General features: G+C 45.2%; 1 protein-coding gene across 4 annotated transcripts in view; it reads left to right on the forward strand.

Annotated features, from left to right (window-relative positions):
* LOC121545175 (protein Smaug homolog 1) overlaps window positions 1-18888 on the forward strand; it is a 69164-nt gene that overhangs the window by 25666 nt on the left and 24610 nt on the right. For all 4 annotated transcript variants that reach the window (XM_041855628.2, XM_041855630.2, XM_041855629.2 and 1 more), the window contains exon 3: window positions 8562-9152. In XM_041855628.2, coding sequence (XP_041711562.1) covers window positions 8562-9152 — 591 coding nt within the window. The remainder of the gene's footprint in view (window positions 1-8561; window positions 9153-18888) is intronic.

Consider the following 18888-nt stretch of genomic DNA (forward strand, 5'->3'; position numbering starts at 1 on the left):
ACCGTACGGGGGGACTTTGAGGAACGACCATAGCCTACATACATTGGCTTTGTCCCTACATTCTGGTGTATGTTATTTTCCCTCCCTTCCATCCCAACAACCACTGATATGGAAGAAACTTTCTGGTGAAAGTTATATTGTAGTAACTTATCCAGTCTGTTCACGTACATGTGTCAATGGTGGAGAAGGAGAGGAAGCCTTCAATTAATATTGGGATAGTACCTCTATTTTCTGTCTCTCCCCCATAGCCTACTCTCTCTTTCCCCCACTCTCTGTCCCCCACTTTTCTCTCTCTGAGTAGGGGCTCGGGCTACAAAGGGCTGGGGCAAGTGTGTGTGTGTGTGGGGAAGGGGGGGGGTCTCAAAGAGAAACTGTGTCTAACCAGCGTCGGTTTGGGGATGTAGCAGCAGCTCTGACCCCGCTCGGAAACTGTGCATTCTTCAGCTAGGACCTGTGGTATGCCAGCGCATTCCTCACTGCTGAGCTGGAGAGTCCATTCGGGAAGGGAGGGATATGGGTGGGAAAACGTTTTCCCTTTTTTTCTTTCTCCCCCCCCCCCTTGTCTGTCTTTCCTTCTTCTTTTGGAGAAGGCTTCCAACCCCCCTTCTTGGTCTTACGTCTCGTTTCGAATGGCCTGGAGAATCCTGTTGAGTTGTTGGTCGTGTGTGTGTGTGTGTGTGTGTGTGTGTGTGTAGGTGCGCGCAGTGCACGGCCCAGTTCAGTGTTCTTTTTTTTCTCTCTCTGTGGGGGTAAAAGTACAGACTAACCCCTTTGGCCTCAGGGAGAGTTGGGATATGAACAGGCTTTCTGCAAACTATTGCCACAAAGTTGGAAGCACAGAATCATTTAGAATGTCATTGTATGCAGTAGCGTTAAGATTTCCCGTCACTGGAACGAAGGGGCCTAGCCCGAACCATGAAAAACAGCCCCAGACCATTATTCCTCCTCCTCAAACCCAGATGGGTTTGAGGCAGGTAGTCCTCATTGGGGCAGGTAGTGTTCTCCTGGCATCCGCCAAACCCAGATGGTGAAGCATGATTCATCGCTCCAGATAATCCGTTTCCACTGCTCCAGAGTCCAATGGCGGTGAGCTTTACACCACTCCAGCCGACGCTTGGCATTGCGCATGGTGATCTTAGGCTTGTGTACGGCTGCTCAGCCATGGAAACTCATTTCATGAAGCTCCTGACGAACAGTTATTGTGCTGATGTTGCTTCCAAAGGCAGTTTGGAACTCGGTAGTGAGTGTTGCAACCGAGGACAGACGTTTTTACGCTCTTCAGCACTCGCCGGTCCCGTTCTGTGAGCTTGTGTGGCCTACCACTTCACGGCTGAGCCGTTGTTACTCCTAGACGTTTCCACTTCACAATAACAAGCACTTACAGTTGACCGGGGCAGCTCTAGCAGGGCAGAAATTTGACGAACTGACTTGTTTGAAAGGTGGTATCCTATGACGGTGCCACATTGAAAGTCACTGAGCTCTTCAGTACGGGCCATTCTGCTGCCAATATTTGTCTATGGAGATTGCATGGCTGTGTGCTCGATTTTATACATCTGTCAGCAACGGGTGTGGCTGAAATAGCAGAATCCACTAATTTGAAGGGGTGTCCACATACTTTTGTAGTGTAACTGTGGCTAAAGGCTAAACCTCACGTTGAGTAGGCAAACATTACGTACATAACGTTTTGCATGGCGGGCACGGAGAGTTCCCGGGACCTGTTTGTTTTGCTAACAGGATAAATACAGGACTGTAGGCTTAGGCCCCATAAACCCGGCTCTTCGCTTTGCCATGAGATAAACTTCAGACAGAAAACAGGCAGCGCTGGGTGGATGGTGGCCCAAGGCATTGGGGTGGGGTGGGGTGGCGGGCTAATAATGACATTTTTCGGGGCCGTGTGGAGTGTGTGTTTGGTGTTTTGCCCACTCTTTTCACACAGACCGGTACACACAGCCACTCCCCCACACATACACACACACACACACGTGTCCCAGGGAGCAGCAGCAGTAGTGTGTGTGTGATGGCTGGCTGGCTGTTTTTCGGTCGATGTGCTCTTCTGGTCTCGTATAAATAGGGTGTTATCTCTCTCCCACCCGGCGTTGTTGGGACTGTGTGTGATGTTGACCAGGCCTATTTTTAGAACAAGGGGAATCATGTGTCTGACAGTCTCTCCCTGTGTGTGTAATCTCAGCCAGTTATAAAAATCACTTGTGTAACTAATTTTCCACAGTGATTCAACATATTCCTACACCTGGATGGACATTAGATTAAGAAGTGGTTGTCTGTCTTGTATCTGTACAGAAGTTATGCTTCCCGAGCTGCTGGATTTGCATCCAACCCTCTGTCATTTGATGTCTCAAAGTTTAATTTAATTCAAAGGAGACACTAACTGTAATCCGTAAGTTGGCTAGTCTGTAATGGGTTTGGCATGGACCCAGTGACTCTCTCTCTCGATGTTATACCTCTCCCTATCTCTCTTTCTCGTGTATATGTGTGTGCCCTGTGTGTGTGTGTGAGGTCAGAAACCATTGCTGTGGCTTGTCTATGAAGGACAGCCAGCCACTGTAAGATGTGTCATCTGTCAGCTCCGACAGCTTGAGCTAAGTTGCACCATCTGATGGTACTGAAGCCAGGCCAGACTCTGACATACAGTGCAGGATGTTTTTTTTTTAGGATTGTGATATAGCCTAGCCTACAACCTGGCTTACCACTACCATGATGACCATTTGAAAACTCCCAAGTTCATTTTTGTAATCCTATTTAAAGCAGACCTCCCTATCTATAGGCATCAATTTAGTTTTGGAGTGGGTTTGAGGAGTCCATTTTATTTAGAGTTGTCTGTCTCTTTGTCATTTATGCTCTGCCGGCAAGTAGGTGATGGCAAACTTTTTCCTTCCTGTGGTGACCTATATGAGGGGTTGGTACCATAGAAATATAATCTATAGAAAGAGCTTGGTACCTCTAATTTTAATTCCCAGTGTTTCCGCTATATTCATTTAGAAGCATTTTTTATTTGTATTAATAACATTTTAATGCATTTTGGGGTAGAATATCCTTTTAAATGTCACCATAAGTGACCTTCTCACAGTCGTTCTACAAAGAAAGTATCCCGGGGGGGCATGTACCCCGGACCCCCTGAGCAAACCGAGCCTGTCTGTCGCTCTGTCTGTCGCTCTGTCTGTCGCTCTGTCTGTTGCTCTGTCTGTCGCTCTGTCTGTCGCTCTGTCTGTCGCTCTGTCTGTCGCTCTGTCTGTCGCTCTATCTGTCTGGTCTGTCTGTCCATCTGCCAGCCTGCCTCGATCCTGACCCAGACTTTTTTTCACTCTGTGCGCTCAATCATATTCCACTGTTGAGGAAAAAGCTTATATTTTAGGCAAAAAAGGAAGGCTGCCGTGAGGGGATGTATGGGTGTGTGTGTGGGTAAAGAGAAAGAAACCAAATATGGCCCAATGCAGGAATCTTAGAAAGCTACACCCTCTGCGACAGCGGTAACAGTGGTTTGTTTGCTGGGCCGGGGTGCCACGTAGAGTTCACCGGGCAGCACAGCATTGTTTATTTGTTAGAGAACAGGCCCAGGTCTGACTGGACCGGTGGGCTGGGAGATACTGTGAATGTGATCCACACATTCCCAGAAATGACCTCTCCCTCCTTTCTGTTAAGGCCAGGCACCACACCCTCATCGAGTTAGACAGAGGGAGCTATTAGAGAGTGAGAAAGTCAGAAACTGACACCTTTTCAGCGTGAGAGACAAAAATGAGTAGGAATTAGAGACTGAGGAAGGAGCAAATGAGGAGAGAGAGAGAGAGAACTCAGTCCCAGTGTCAGCCCCTCAACAGTGTCTGCTCTGATTTTTATTTTTCTTATTTTTTATTTCCTTTTTCTGCTGCAGTTGGATGAGGTTAGCACTGAGGGGTCAGTGAGGGTGGGGATAGAGGGAGGAGGAAAGTGAGGGGGAGAAGTCTGCCACAGACTTCAGAACTCTCCCTCCTTGTTGCATTCCTCTGGGTTCACTAGCGACTTGTTTCCCTAGCCTAGTGGCCACACTTTGACCTCTGAACGTTGTGAACTGACCTCTTGACAGGCAATGTCTGGGCCGGTTTCTCTTTCTCCTTGTTTCCCTCTCTTTTGTAAAAGAAGCGTTCTCATCCACTTTGAGACTCGTCCAGCTGTTGTTGACTCTTGTTCTTTCCAACCCGCCGGGGTGCGTCTCAATAGTGGTTTGATGAGTCGTTGTCTCAAATCAAATCAAATCAATTTTTATTTGCCACATGCGCCGAATACAACAGGTGTAGACATTACAGTGAAATACTTACTTACAAGCCCTTAACCAACAATGCAGTTTTTAAGAAGAAAAAAAATTGTGTTAAGTAAAAAATCAAAAAGAGCAAATAATTAAAGAGCAGCAGTAAAATAAAATAACAGTAGGGAGGCTATATACAGGGGGTACTAGTACAGAGTCAATGTGCGGGGGCACCGGTTAGTCGAGGTAATTTGAGGTAATATGTACATGTGGGTAGAGTTAAAGTGACTATGCATAAATAATAAACAGAGTAGCAGCAGCGTAAAAGATGGGGAGGGGGGGCAGTGCAAATAGTCCAGGTAGCCATGATTAGCTGTTCAGGAGTCTTATGGCTTGGGGGTAGAAGCTGTTAAGAAGCCTTTTGGACCTAGACTTGGCGCTCCAGTACCGCTTGCCGTGCGGTAGCAGAGAGAACAGTCTATGACTAGGTGGCTGGAGTCTTTGATAATTTTTACAGGCTTCCTCTGACACCGCCTGGTATAGAGGTCCTGGATGGCAGGAAGCTTGGCCCCAGTGATGTACTGGGCCGTACGCACTACCCTCTGTAATGCCTTGCGGTCGGCGGCCGAGCAGTTGCCGTACCAGGCGGTGATGCAACCAGTCAGGATGCTCTCGATGGTGCAGCTGTAGAACTTTTCGAGGATCTGAGGACCCATGCCAAATCTTTTCAGTCCCCTGAGGGGGAATAGGCTTTGTCGTGCCCTCTTCACGACTGTCTTGGTGTGTTTGGACCATGATAGTTTGTTGGTGATGTGGACACCTAGGAACTTGAAGCTCTCAACCTGTTCCACGACATCCCAGTCGATGAGAATGGGGGCGTGCTCAGTCCTCAATTTTTTTCCTGTCGTCCACAATCATCTCCTTTGTCTTGGTCACGTTGAGGGAGAGGTTGTTATCCTGGCACCACACGGCCAGGTCTCTGACCTCCTCCCTATAGGCTGTCTCATCTTTGTCGGTATTCAGGCTTACCACTGTTGTGTCGTCGGAAAACTTAATGATGGTGTTGGAGTCATGCCTGGCCATGCAGTCATGGGTGAACAGGGAGTACAGGAGGGGACTGAGCATGGACCCCTGAGGGGCCCCCGTGTTGAGGATCAGCATGGCGGATGTGTTGTTACCTACCCTTACCACCTGGGGGCGGCCCGTCAGGAAGTCCAGGATCCAGTTGCAGAGGGAGGTGTTTAGTCCCAGGGTCCTTAGCTTAGTGATGAGCTTTGAGGGCACCATGGTGTAGAACGCTGAGCTGTAGTCAATGAATAGCATTCTCACGCCTTCTTACCTTTTGTACTGTAACTGTAATGATGATGTGTAAGCAAATTCCCAGAGGGTGGTTTCCATATTGCTTTTCACCTGTCCTGTGTTTTCAGATCACTGTAGTTGCAGGAGAGGAGAGAGTGTGTGTGTGTGTGTGTTTGCGCTTGTGTGCATGCGTGCGTGCGCACTCATGACTTTTGCATTCTATATTGTTGATGGTGTGTGTCTCACAGCACAAGATGAATGGATACCAGTTCAAAAATGCTCTTAACAGAATCCCATTTCAATAAAGTGTGATCAATGTTGCTCTTCTTCAAGACAGGCAAGGAATAGATTAATCAAACTGACACTTAGAGACAGAGGGAGGAAGACTCGTGGTCTCAAGCTGTTTTTGGATGTCATCTATATGTGAATGCAGGGAGGAAGTGGAGGGGGAGAGCAGGGAGGAGGAGGGAGGAAGTGAGAATCCCAGAGATGAGTAGACTATTGTATTAGCTGCCTGCTGCTCCCATGCACAACTAACCCCTTAGAGAGAGAGAGAGAGAGAGAGAGAGAGAGAGCCTCAGGCCAAGTCAAGGGCTCTAAATTTAGGAGGAGGGTGTTACTGGGGGTCATGATGACTTGATTACCAGATAAACTGGACCTTTAGCCCAGCAGAGCCATAGGCAGAAGGTACAGCACTGGGGCACCACTCTATTGGAAAATAGACCTACGCTTTGTCATCTTCTCATTCAGAGAGCTTGTCATTCCCTGGTTACCGCCAAGCCCCCGGCAGATACTGTAGATGGTCTCGAATACATGCTGGTGCTCCTTCTTCCAGAGATAAAATCAAGTAAAATCCAATTTTATTTGTCACATGCGCCGAATACAACAGGTGTAGGCCTTACAGTGAAATGCTTACTTACAAGCCCTTAACCAACAATGCAGTTTTAAGAAAATTAAGTGTTAAGTAAACAATAGATAAGTAAAAAATAAAAGCAGTAAAATAAACAGTAACAATAACAGTAGCGAGGCTATATACAGGGGGTACCGGTACAGAGTCAATGTGCGGGGGCACCGGTTAGTCGAGGTAATTGAGGTAATATGTACATGTAGATATAGTTAAAGTAACTATGCATAGATAATAAACAGAGAGTAGCAAGCAGTGTAGCCTCAGGTTTGAGTGTTGTTTTATCTCTGGGCATGGTTGTAGCGTACATGTCTCCTGAATGAAAGGATCACATCTCCACTAGAGGATTTTGGGAAGGTGTCCTCTCACGCTCACTCCCTCTCTCTTTCCCGCTATTTTGTTGCTTTCTTTTTCTCTCAAACACTCTCTCCCTTCCTCTTCCTCCTTCTCTTTCCCTGCCTCTCTTCTCTTTCCCTCCCTTTCTCGCTCTCGCTCTCGCTCTCTCTCTCTGTCTTCTTCCTTCTCTCTATCCCTTTCTACCTCCTCTCTCGCTTGCCGTCAGGGCGCCTGAACGGTAAAAATGGCAGTGCCAGAAAAAGGCCCTAGCTACCGAAGGGAACACTTAATCATAGGCCACAGAGCCGCCCACCTGCGGTCCCCATTAGGTGACATCTGTGTGCTTTCTAAACAAGGAGACGACTCGCCTCAGTCCCAAACAAGCCTCCGGACTCAGGACGTGTCCCAAATGGCACCCTGCTCCCTATATAGTGCTCTACGTTTGACCTATGGGCCCTAGTCAAAAGTAATGCACTATATAGGGAAAAGAGTTCCATTTGGGGCTCTACCTTTGTTTTAGTGGCAAAGCTGTGACCTCCGGAGAATACTGTGATTTATTATTTATTTCTTCCCTCTCATCATGTATCAGAATTAGAGATGAGGACTACAGTAGCCTACATCTGCCGGCCTGTTATGTTTAACCAATGATGTAAAGGGTCACACACACACACATCCCGATCCCTAAACAGGAAGTTAACCCCTGGGCTGACCGCAGTATCCTCTATTCTTACAATAGTCTCCTCTATTCTCAGTGCCGGTCAGGCCTGAGCCCCACAGCTTCGACCCGGGAGTATGTATAGCCTCTGTCCCAACCTGATAGGAATGACACTATGTTTCTGAGATGCTTCTCACGGCTGCAGTGCTCAGATGACAATAGGCTCCACGACCCCACAGGATAGGTATAGCAATGTCACTGCCTAGGGCTCAACGAACAAACTTCTAGATACCCCTGTTTAAATTCCTTTTAAAGTCCATTCGTCCTTCCTTGATGTTATCACTGATTAGGCATGATTGGGCCAGTGAACTCGAGGGCTCTACCACATGGCTTTCACCTATCCATTCATTTCTACTCCGTGATTACTTAGAGGAAGGAGGGATGCACTTTTAAAGAATTTGAATGGGCCGATTTCTTTACCAAGAGGAAAATAAAACTTGAAATCTCCTCGTCATCGATCTTGTCCTCTATCTCCTCTCGTTCCTCCATCCACCCCTTGCTTTCTCCGTCTGCCCCCCGCCATATGTGGTTGTAAACAGTTTATTGATAATTTGATGTTCCTGTCAAGTCCTGTTTAAGGGTGGGGGGGGGAGGCATCTGGATTTCCTACAAGCAAAAGCAAGCGCTCCCACAACATAATTGTTTTGGAATACCTGAAGTACTTATTTTTCTTCCAGCTCCCACAATATGTTGGGGATATATTGAGAATCTGTTGGGATGTGGAGAGTGGCTTTGCCTGTGAACCATGGAGTTCTATCGAGCCGAAGGTCAAATCCACCCTGCCTCTTTCCTTAGAACGAGCTAATACAAATGGGTTTATCCCGGGCTTCACTCAGCCCAGTGCAAAAGACAATTACAGAACATTTCCACCGAAAGATATTGTGTAGAACAGAACTGATGTTCTGACTTGCTGGGTAAGGGATCGTCCCACACACATTGCTTTCTGCCTAATTCAAAACGTCGCACCATCCTGAATATTTATATATGTTATGTTGTACTGTAGATTGCTGTACTAACCCTTCCTCTCTCTTTTTTTCTCTCCCCTCCCCTCCGCTCTCTTCCTCCCTCAGTGGTGATCAGCCAGTGGCAGGGCGAGCCCAAGGAGCGCGTCATCTCCCTGGTCCTCACCCACCTGCCCCTGCTCAAGCCGGGCAACGTCGAAGCCAAGGGCGAGTACATGCGCCTCCTCCCCCGCATCCTGGCACACACCATCGACCATGGCCGCCATCTCGAAGAGTCACGCCAACTCCTCTCCTATGCCCTCATCCACCCGGCCACCTCGCTGGACGACCGCGCCGCCCTCGCCCTCTGGCTCAACCACTTGGAGGAGCGTGCCGCTGCCCGGGGCGACTCGTTGGAGCGACCGCCCCCCGCCCCGGCCTCGCTCCACCAGACGCCCCCCTCGACACTCTCCTTGTCGGGGTCCAGTTCGAGTTCCTCAGGGAGCCACCTGGGCCACCTGTACCACCACCAGCGCTACGGCTCGGATGATAGGCTCAACGGCTGGCAGGGGTCCAGGGACTCGGGGTTGGGCAGCGGTTGGCACCAGCAACAGCAGGGGCATGGAGGGAGTGAGAATGGCGGGCACCTGGCGCTCTACCCGTCCTTGTCGGTGCCTGGGAGTATCAACACGGTTGGCATGGGTAGCAGCAGCCACACCAGTGAGTGGCTCTTCCTTTTTCGATTTCCTGTTTTTTATAGGTTACGTCCCAATAGTCTGACACAGCTTCCTTTCCTCATGTCCTCTCCTGATTTTACTTTCTTTCTGGATCAGCACTGATCTGAAAGGAGTCCAATCAATCGATCAAATTGTATATATAAAGCCCTGTTTACACCCTGTTTACATTACAGTAGTAACCTGGCTTATCCCGCAAAGAGCAAGTCGTTAGGTTTGAAAAGCTACCCAAGCTTTTCGCAGTCAGTTGTGGTGAATGAAAGGAGACGAGGAAAGGATGCTGTGTAGAGTGTCGAGAGGTGGCCTCCTCCACCACTTATGGTTGTTTTTGGATTTGAAGACTCTCACTCTTAGCAGCATGCTCAGGAGTTGCATGTGCTTAGTCAGGGATCCTGAACGCTACTGACGAGAGGGTGGTCTTTATTAAAGGGACTTAACTCGTCTCCGGACTGAAATGATAGTTTAGTGTGATTTAGTGTGACATCTTACACCTCTTTAGTGTATTCGTAACCACTTCAAATAAAGGGTCTTCCCCCTTGACCAGACCTGGGTTCAAATACTATTTGAAATATTTATAATACTTTTTGTTTTTTCTTTATCCTGTCTGGAGTGCCAGGTGGCCGGGGTTTGCAGATTTGTGACTTCTTTTGGTTCCATTGTGCCAGGCAAGCTCAATCAAACCCAGCTAAAGTATTTGAATGAATGTTCAGGTAGTTGAACACAAAGATAGAGATATCATGCCTCTCTGATATGGAGAATAAGGAATCATGTCAGCTCTATTTGTGATATTTCTATCTGCAACTATTTCTAATAGGATTTGAACCCAAGCCTGACCCTAACCCTATAAGTCTGAAGGTGGCACTATCTGTCATCATCCAGGTTATCCCTCCAAAGTTTCTCGCATTATTATTTTTCTATAATTTTTCTCTGCATTATGGGAAGGGCCCGTAAGTAAGTATTTCACTGTTAGTCTACACCTATTGTTTACTAAGTATGTGACCAATCAAATTTGCTTAGATTTTTTAGTCCTAGAACATTCTAGATCGGCCAGAACCAATGCCGTCAGGCCGTCACACAGGTAAACAAACTCCAAACAAACCAACCAACCCAGCCAGTAGCCACCTCTGACAAACGGAAGAAAAATGTCTACCCGCCATATGGAAGTCTAAAGCGACAGGTGGGTGTGTACGCCCTACTGTGGTCCAGCACCCCAAAGCTATTCAGATTGAACATATCTGTGGTTAGAGCAGGATATTTCCAGCCGAAGAATGCAATGGTATTTTTTTTCTCCAATGAAGAAGACAGCTGAGGATATAAATAAGGAGACATTTAAAGCTCCGGGCCCTGCACAAGATCCTCTTTTATTTTTTCAGTTTCAGCAGTATCTCCATCAGTCCATCGTACAAAGGAACGATTTCACAACTCTAACCTAGATTTGCCCTCCTTTTAGCCAATGGGGCGGTCAATGTGGGATTAGCCAGCCAATCAGCCAGGATGTTGTTTGAATCTGTTTGAATTGCTGAATGCAACTTGGGTTGGGTACAACTTTGTAGAACGTTCTGATAGAGGTATGTCACGTAGAACAAACATGCCTGATATGTAGAATAAGGAATCGTGTCAGCTCTATTCATGACATTTCTATTTGCAACGATACATCATGTTTGCTTACTGAATGTGGCCCTAGTAATCCTCACCACAATGCAAGTAAATTGACTGTCAGCCAAGATGGTTAGGTTAGAAAGATTTTTAGCTTATACCCACATTAAGTAATTTTCTCTATTTGGATTTTATATTCAACCATTTCAACCGGTGAAGTCATAAGACTGTTCTAGGCTACCCAAGAAGTGTTTAGGAATCTCCATTTAGATTTGATTGTTAAATATAGGGATATATACAAAGGAGTTGTAGATTATGGCGAGAAAGTTTGTATAGAAATATTCCATTGTTTAAAAGTCCCTAATTTGGAGACTGGACCCATATAATTATTCTCCCCCACAATGAAATCGGGTGGGTGGGGAGGGACTATGGATCTGTCTCCATACGTTCATACAAATGTTAGTATGTATGTTAAGCCAGGTGTACACTACACGAGTTTGGACCTGATTTACCTGTCCCAGACAAGTTTTTGAAATCGGAGACAAAATACCCATGTAGTTGACTACTCAGGGTGCGCGGTCTTCATCGACGCTTGTTTAATGTGAGTGGGTCAGAGACGCAATCTGAGGGCTACCGATCCCGTCTTTGAGCAGTCCCAGAAGTCCAGATATTTTCAAACATGTTTGATTTTATTGGCACTATCTGCAATGCTCTTGTAGTGTGAAATGTGCAACGACAAGGTTTGAGAACGGTGATCAGCAATAGCCAACGAGAGCTCACTAGAGAAGAAGCCAGTGAGATGACATTGTTTCGCATATGTAGAATATGTAGACTTGAGCAGAAGCGATGACTATTACTAGTATGCGTTTTTACTTGCCAACGTGTCAAATCATTACAGCTCTGAAGTTCACAAGCTATTTTATTCTATTCAAAAAGTTTGCTAGATATTTCAAATCTGTATGGCAAGCGTGAATGCCTGACTGAAAATGTTTGAGGCTGCTCGTTCTAGCTACGTTAACTAGCTAATCATATCACATTGTTTTCGCCAAGACAGCGTGGTATCCTCACGACCAAGTGAAGAATCTTGTAGTGTGTGACCCATCATTAAGTGTACCACGTTGGTAAGAGAAAAAAAACTACAGGAAAGGCGGTTGTTTAATGTGAGGCTCAGCGATTTTCGTGTAGTGTACAACCTGCATTGGTCACACATGATATCTCAGACACCACTGGCCCGATTTGAACTAAACTTGGATGAATGATGCATCTTGCCATAGAGATCCGTCATTTACAAAATTACACTGATGGCCCAAGGGGAGCACTAAAGTAATCAACTGAAATGTCAAACTTTGAACAAGAATATACAGTGAGGGAAAAAAGTATTTTATCCCCTGCTGATGTTGTATGTTTGCCCACTGACAAAGAAATGATCAGTCTATAATTTCAATGGTAGGTTTATTTGAACAGTGAGAGACAGAATAACAACAAAAAAGTCAAGAAAAACGCATGTCAAAAATGTTATAAATTGATTAGCATTTTAATGAGGGAAATAAGTATTTGACCCCCTCTCAATCAGAAAGATTTCTGGCTCCCAGGTGTATTTTATACAGGTAACGAGCTGAGATTAGGAGCACACTCTTAAAGGGAGTGCTCCTAATCTCAGCTTGTTAGCTGTATAAAAGACACCTGTCCACAGAAGCAATCAATCAATCAGATTCCAAACTCTCCACCATGGCCAAGACCAAAGAGCTCTCCAAGGATGTCAGGGACAAGATTGTAGACCTACACAAGGCTGGAATGGGCTACAAGACCATCGCCAAGCAGCTTGGTGAGAAGGTGACAACAGTTGGTGTGATTATTCGCAAATGGAAGAAACACAAAATAACTGTCAATCTCCCCCTGGCCTGGGGCTCCATGCAAGATCTCACCTCGTGGAGTTGCAATGATCATGAGAATGGTGAGGAATCAGCCCAGAACTACACGGGAGGATCTTGTCAATGACCTCAAGGCAGCTGGGAACATAGTCACCAACAAAGCAATTGGTAACACACTATGCCATGAAGGACTGAAATCTTGCAGCGCCCGCAAGGTCCCCCTGCTCAAGAAAGCACATATACAGGGCCGTCTGAAGTTTGCCAATGAACATCTGAATGATTCAGAGGAGAACTGGGTGAAAGTGTTGTGGTCAGATGAGACCAAAATCGAGCTCTATGGCATCAACTCAACTTGCCGTGTTTGGAGGAGGAGGAATGCTGCCTATGACCCCAAGAACACCATCCCGAATCGTCAAACATGGAGATGGAAACATGCTTTGGGGGTGTTTTTCTGCTAAGGGGACAGGACAACTTCACCACATCAAAGGGACGATGGACGGGGCCATGTAACGTCAAATCTTGGGTGAGAACCTCCTTCCCTCAGCCAGGGCATTGAAAATGGGTCCAGCATGACAATGACCTAAAACACATGGCCAAGGCAACAAAGGAGTGGCTCAAGAAGAATAAGGTCCTGGAGTGGCCTAGCCAGTCTCCAGACCTTAATCCCATAGAAAATCTGTGGAGGGAGCTGAAGGTTCGAGTTGCCAAACGTCAGCCTCGAAAACTTAAAGACTTGGAGAAGATCTGCAAAGAGGAGTGGAACAAAATCCCTCCTGAGATGTGTGCAAACCTGGTGGCCAACTACAAGAAACGTCTGACCTCTGTGATTGCCAACAAGGGTTTTGCCACCAAGTACTAAATCATGTTTTGCAGAGGGGTCAAATACTTATTTCCCTCATTAAAATGCAAATCAATTTATAACATTTTTGACATATGTTTTTCTGGATTTTTTTACTGTTATTCTGTCTCTCACTCTTCAAATAAACCTACCATTAAAGTTATAGACTGATCATGTCTTTGTCAGTGGGCAAACTTACAAAATCAGCAGGGGATCAAATACTTTTTTCCCTCACTGTATATATCCTGTCCCGTTTGAGCTACAGTCATAACATTTTGTACATACGCTACCGTTCAAAAGTTTGGGGTCACTTAGAAATGTCCTTGTTTTCGAAAGAAAATCAATTTTTTTGTACATTAAAATAACATCAAATTGATCCGTAATACAGTGTAGACATTGTTAATGTTGTAAATGGCTATTGTAGCTGGAAACGGCTGATTTTTAATGGAATATCTACATATGCGTACAGAGGCCCATTATCAGCAACCATCAGTCCTGTGTTCCAATGGCACATTGTGTTTGCTAATCCAAGTGTATCATTTTAAAAGGCTAATTGATCATTAGAAAACCCTTTTGCAATGATGTTAGCACAGCTGAAACTGTTGTGCTGATTAAAAAAGCAATAAAACTGGCCTTCTTGAGACTAGTTGAGTATCTGGAGCATCAGCAATTGTGGGTTCGATTACAGGATCAAAATGGCCAGAAACAAATAACTTTCTTCTGAAACTCGTCAGTCTATTCTTGTTCTGAGAAATTAAGGCTATTCCATGCGAGAAATTGCCAAGAAACTGAAGATCTCGTACAACGCTGTGTACTACTCCCTTCACAGAACAGTGCAAACCTCTGGCTCTAACCAGAATAGAAAGAGGAGTGGGAGGCCCCGGTGCACAACTGAGCAAGAGGACAAATACATTAGTGTCTAGTTGAGAAACAGGCGCCTCACAGGTTTATCAACATTTTAAGCTAAATGTTCTGATCTGTTGCGTAAAAAAGGTTTTTACTTGTAGCCTGTGAGAAAGATCCAATCACGTGATGGAGTGCGCAGCACTCAGGGAGAAGGGCACAACAGCCACTGGCCGCAAAAGGCATGGTTTATTTTAGGGTGCATTACGGCCACACAAAGGGGATGCCGGTGTGAAATCTTGGGCATTATCAAGGGCTTGTCAAATTGTGAATGAGTGACTGATGTAGTGTGTACAGCCTGCGTAAAAAAAACTAAGCAGAGCACATGCCTTTCAAGCGACTTTTTTCAAATCATCAGTAGTCGCATCATGCAGCCTTACAACGTATTAAAAATTAAAACATAAAGCCCAACATTTGTAGAACAACTAAAGTTAAATTAATAACTCTAAATTAAGCATATAGGAATGCCTATTTATTTTTAACCGCTCAACACAGGATAGCCACATGTGCGCACTTCCTCAAATCGTTTGGAGAAAATGTCCTTCCTATTTTATTCAGCTTTGTTCAATTGTATTCTTCATACTATAAAATAATGCCACGGAATTCTAAGCAAATCTTGTCTGCTAAATGAACTAGTGTAGCCCACAGCCATTTGGCATAGCCAGATCAGGACCTAACATCAGGACAACTCAGAGTATGCTATTCTGTTCTTCTGAAATAGGCTACATTTTCTTGATATCATGCTTCTTTAGATTTATTAGGCTTTTTAAAATGTAGATGTTCAAAAAGGTCTGCATCAGTGGCGTGTAGGCTATGTGTGGAAGCCAGGAGATGCTAAATGTGTTTATGTTAATTAACGGTCAATTACCGTGAGACCGACAGTTATTTGCTTGACAATTACCGGCTGGCAAAATTTCGTGACCGCCACAGCCCTAGCCATGACCAGCTTCTACCCCCAAGCCATAAGATTGCTGAACACTTAATCAAATGGCTACCCTGACTATTTGCACTGACTCTCACAACAAGATCATTATTTACAAGTTAATGGCAAGCTAATTACAAAAAATAGCTTACAGTTGTGAGTGTGACAGAATGCCCTGCTTTTATTTCACCTGGGAATGTTAGAACTTGTTCTCTGTCTCGTTGGCCTAACGTTATATCCTAATTTGACTTTGGTGCAGATCATGTTCTTCACATTACTGTCTGGTAAACACACACTATACAAAATAAAGCTAGCTAGCTAAACAATTAACCATAATCCCAACTCATAACGTTACTACCATGCATGAATCTGCAGATAACTCAGGTTAACCAACTAGGTTCAATGTTAGCTAGCTAGCTAACATTAGGCTATAACTAGCAATGCAAATCGCTTTCTGAGATTACAAATAATATTACTACGCAGATCATACACGTAACGTTAGCTAGCAAGCCAGCCAGCCAGCCAGCCAGCCAGCTAACGTCAGCTGGCTAGCTAACAGTACGCTTTAACTTGCAATGAAAACGACTTTCTGTGAAAATTTGAAACATGTCATATCTGAAAATGTAGCTAGCTAGACTCTCTTATCCATCTACATGGATGAACGCTTCTCCCGCTCTGTCACGGATGCCATGGTTGCCCTTAGTTTGAAGATGTAATCCGGAGACAGGTGTTTTATACAACAGCCTTTTGTATTTTCTCTTTTCGACTCCCTCCGCATATTTGCAATTTTCTCCATCGCCTTAGCTATCATACTCTGCTTCCACCAGGCATTCCAGTGATTTCAGTCAACTTCTTCATTGGAGGTCTTCATGATATCTTTTAAAAAAGCTGCAGTAGAAAGGATAATCTACACATACTGAGCAGCTCATGTTATAGACCGAAGTATGCTTCATGGCAGACCAATCCGAACTCATATCTCTGCATGTCCAGCCCATCCATTATTTCAGCCAATCATGGTTAGCGGGAAGGTTCCTGACTTTTTCTGTGGCTAAACCAACTAGGTTTGTAATTTAACAATTGTATTCGTATTTACAGATGGCATACAAGTTTGTTATTAAGGCACATGAAAGTTCACGTTCCAGAAGGCATTTATGCCCAAAAACACATTCAAAAACGTGTTCAAATGCCTCTCCTGTGAAGTAGTGACGTGCGACATATGCCTAGTTTCCTGAAACTAGTCACATTTTACAGGAATATTCTCATTATGGTATCCAGAGTATTTTCAGATATTGTTATCAACAAATTCGTACAGTAAATGTAAAATGCACATAAAATCAACAGAGTAATGTTTGTATTCAGTCTTGTCAGGTGAACTGTTGTCCTCACCTTTTGTTCTACCCAGTCCTCACCCAGTCTTTTACCCCACCACACACCCCACAGTACCTCCCTAGCCCCATCCCAGGCACCCATCCCTTACCCATGTAAGGTAGCCTTTGTGGAGAGTCTGTATTTAAGGAAAATGGCAAATATTTAGGGACTGGAGCTTGTAATGTTAGCTGGGCACCTATTTTAAACCAGCCCGTGAAGTCCTATACATAGCCAGGCCAACACAGTTAGTGGTGCCGCATATAGGGGGATAAAGAGACTGGAGGTCGGCACACGCGCACACACACACTGGCCGGGAAGTGGGCACATAAAGCGCTCTCCTGTACATCTTATTTTGTTTGCCTTCTAAGCCAGCGTGCCCACTCAGTCTACTCTAGCTTCACCTGGAAGGTTCTGTGACACCATGTAAGCTTCCGCAGGGGTCCAAAGAAAGTTGTGTAGGTGTAAAGGGAGGGGAAAATGTCTCTCTCTCGCTCGCTAGACGCTTGGCATTGCGCATGGTGATCTTAGGCTGGTGTGCGGATGCTCGGCCATGGAAACCCATTTCATGAAGGTCCCGACGAACAGTTCTTGTGCTGACGTTGCTTCCAGAGGCAGTTTGGAACTCGGTAGTGGGTGTTGCAACCTAGGACAGGCGATTTTTACCCGCTACGTGCTTGAACACTCGCCGGTCCTGTTCTGTGAGCTTGTGTGGCCTACTACTTCGCGGCTGAGCCATTGTTGCTCCTAGACGTTTCCACTTCACAATAACAGCACTTACAGTTGAACGGGGCAGCTCTAGCAGGGCAGAAATTTGATGGTGGCATCCTTAAGTAAGGCCATTCTACTGCCAATGTTTGTCTATGGAGATTGCATGGCTGTGTGCTCGATTTTATACACCTGTCAGGAACGGTGTGGCTGAAATTGCCGAATCCACTAATTTGAAGGGGTGTCATGTTTTTGTGTATGTATAATGTATATATATTCCTATCTATCTAATGTCTCTCTCTCACTCACTCACTCTCACTACCAGTCAAAAGTTTTAAACACCTACTCATTCAAGGGTTTTTCTTTATTTTTTTTACTATTTTCTACATTGTAGAATAATAGTGAAGACATCAAAACTATGAAATAACACACATGGAATCATGTAGTAACCAAAAATGTGTTAAACAAATCCAAATTATATTTTATATTTGAGATTCTTCAAATAGCCACCCTTTGCCTTGATGACAGCTTTGCACTCTCTTGGCATTCTCTCAACCAGCTTCACCTGGAATGCTTTTCCAACAGTGTTGAAGGACTTCCCACTTATGCTGAGCACTTGTTGGCTGCTTTTCCTTCACTCTGCAGTCTGACTCATCCCAAACCATCTCAATTAGGTTGAGGTCGGGGGATTATGGAGACCAGATCATCTGATGCAGCACTCCACTCTCCTTCTTGGTAAAATAGCCCTTACACAGCGGAGGTGTGTTGGGTCATTGTCCTGTTGAAAAACAAATGATAGTTCTACTAAACCCAAACCAGATGGGATGACGTATCGCTGCAGAATGCTGTGGTAGCCATGCTGGTTAAGTGTGCCTTGAATTCTAAATAAATCACAGACAGTGTCACTAGCAAAGCACCCCCACACCATCACACCTCCTCCTCCATGCTTTACGTTGGGAAATACACATATGGAGATCATCCGTTCACCTACTTTGCGTCTCACAAAGAAAAAGCGGTTGGAACCATAAATCTAAAATTTGGACAGATTTCCACCGGTCTAATGTCCATTGCTCGTGTTTCTTGGCCCAAGCAAATCTCTTCTTTTTATTGATGTCCTTTAGTAGTGGTTTCTTTGCAGCAATTTCACCATGAAGGCCTGATTCACGCAGTCTCCTCTGAACAGTTGATGTTGAGATGTGTCTGTTACTTGAACTCTGTGAAGCATTTATTTGGGCTGCAATCTGAGGTGCAGTTAACTCGAATGAACTTATCCTCTGCAGCAGAGGTAACTCTTGGTCTTCCTTTCCTGTTGCGTTCCTCATGAGAGCCAGTTTCATCATAGCGTTCGATGGTTTTAGCGACTGCGCTTGAAGTTCTTGACATTTTCCAGATTTACTGACCTTCATGTCTTAAAGTAATGATGGACTGTCGTTTCTCTTTGCTTATTTGAGCTGTTCTTGCCATAATATGGACTTGGTCTTTTACCAAATAGGGCTATCATCTGTATACCACCCCTACC

Source organism: Coregonus clupeaformis, chromosome 29, assembly GCF_020615455.1.
Source record: "Coregonus clupeaformis isolate EN_2021a chromosome 29, ASM2061545v1, whole genome shotgun sequence".
In the NCBI taxonomy this organism is placed as follows: Eukaryota; Metazoa; Chordata; class Actinopteri; order Salmoniformes; family Salmonidae; genus Coregonus; species Coregonus clupeaformis.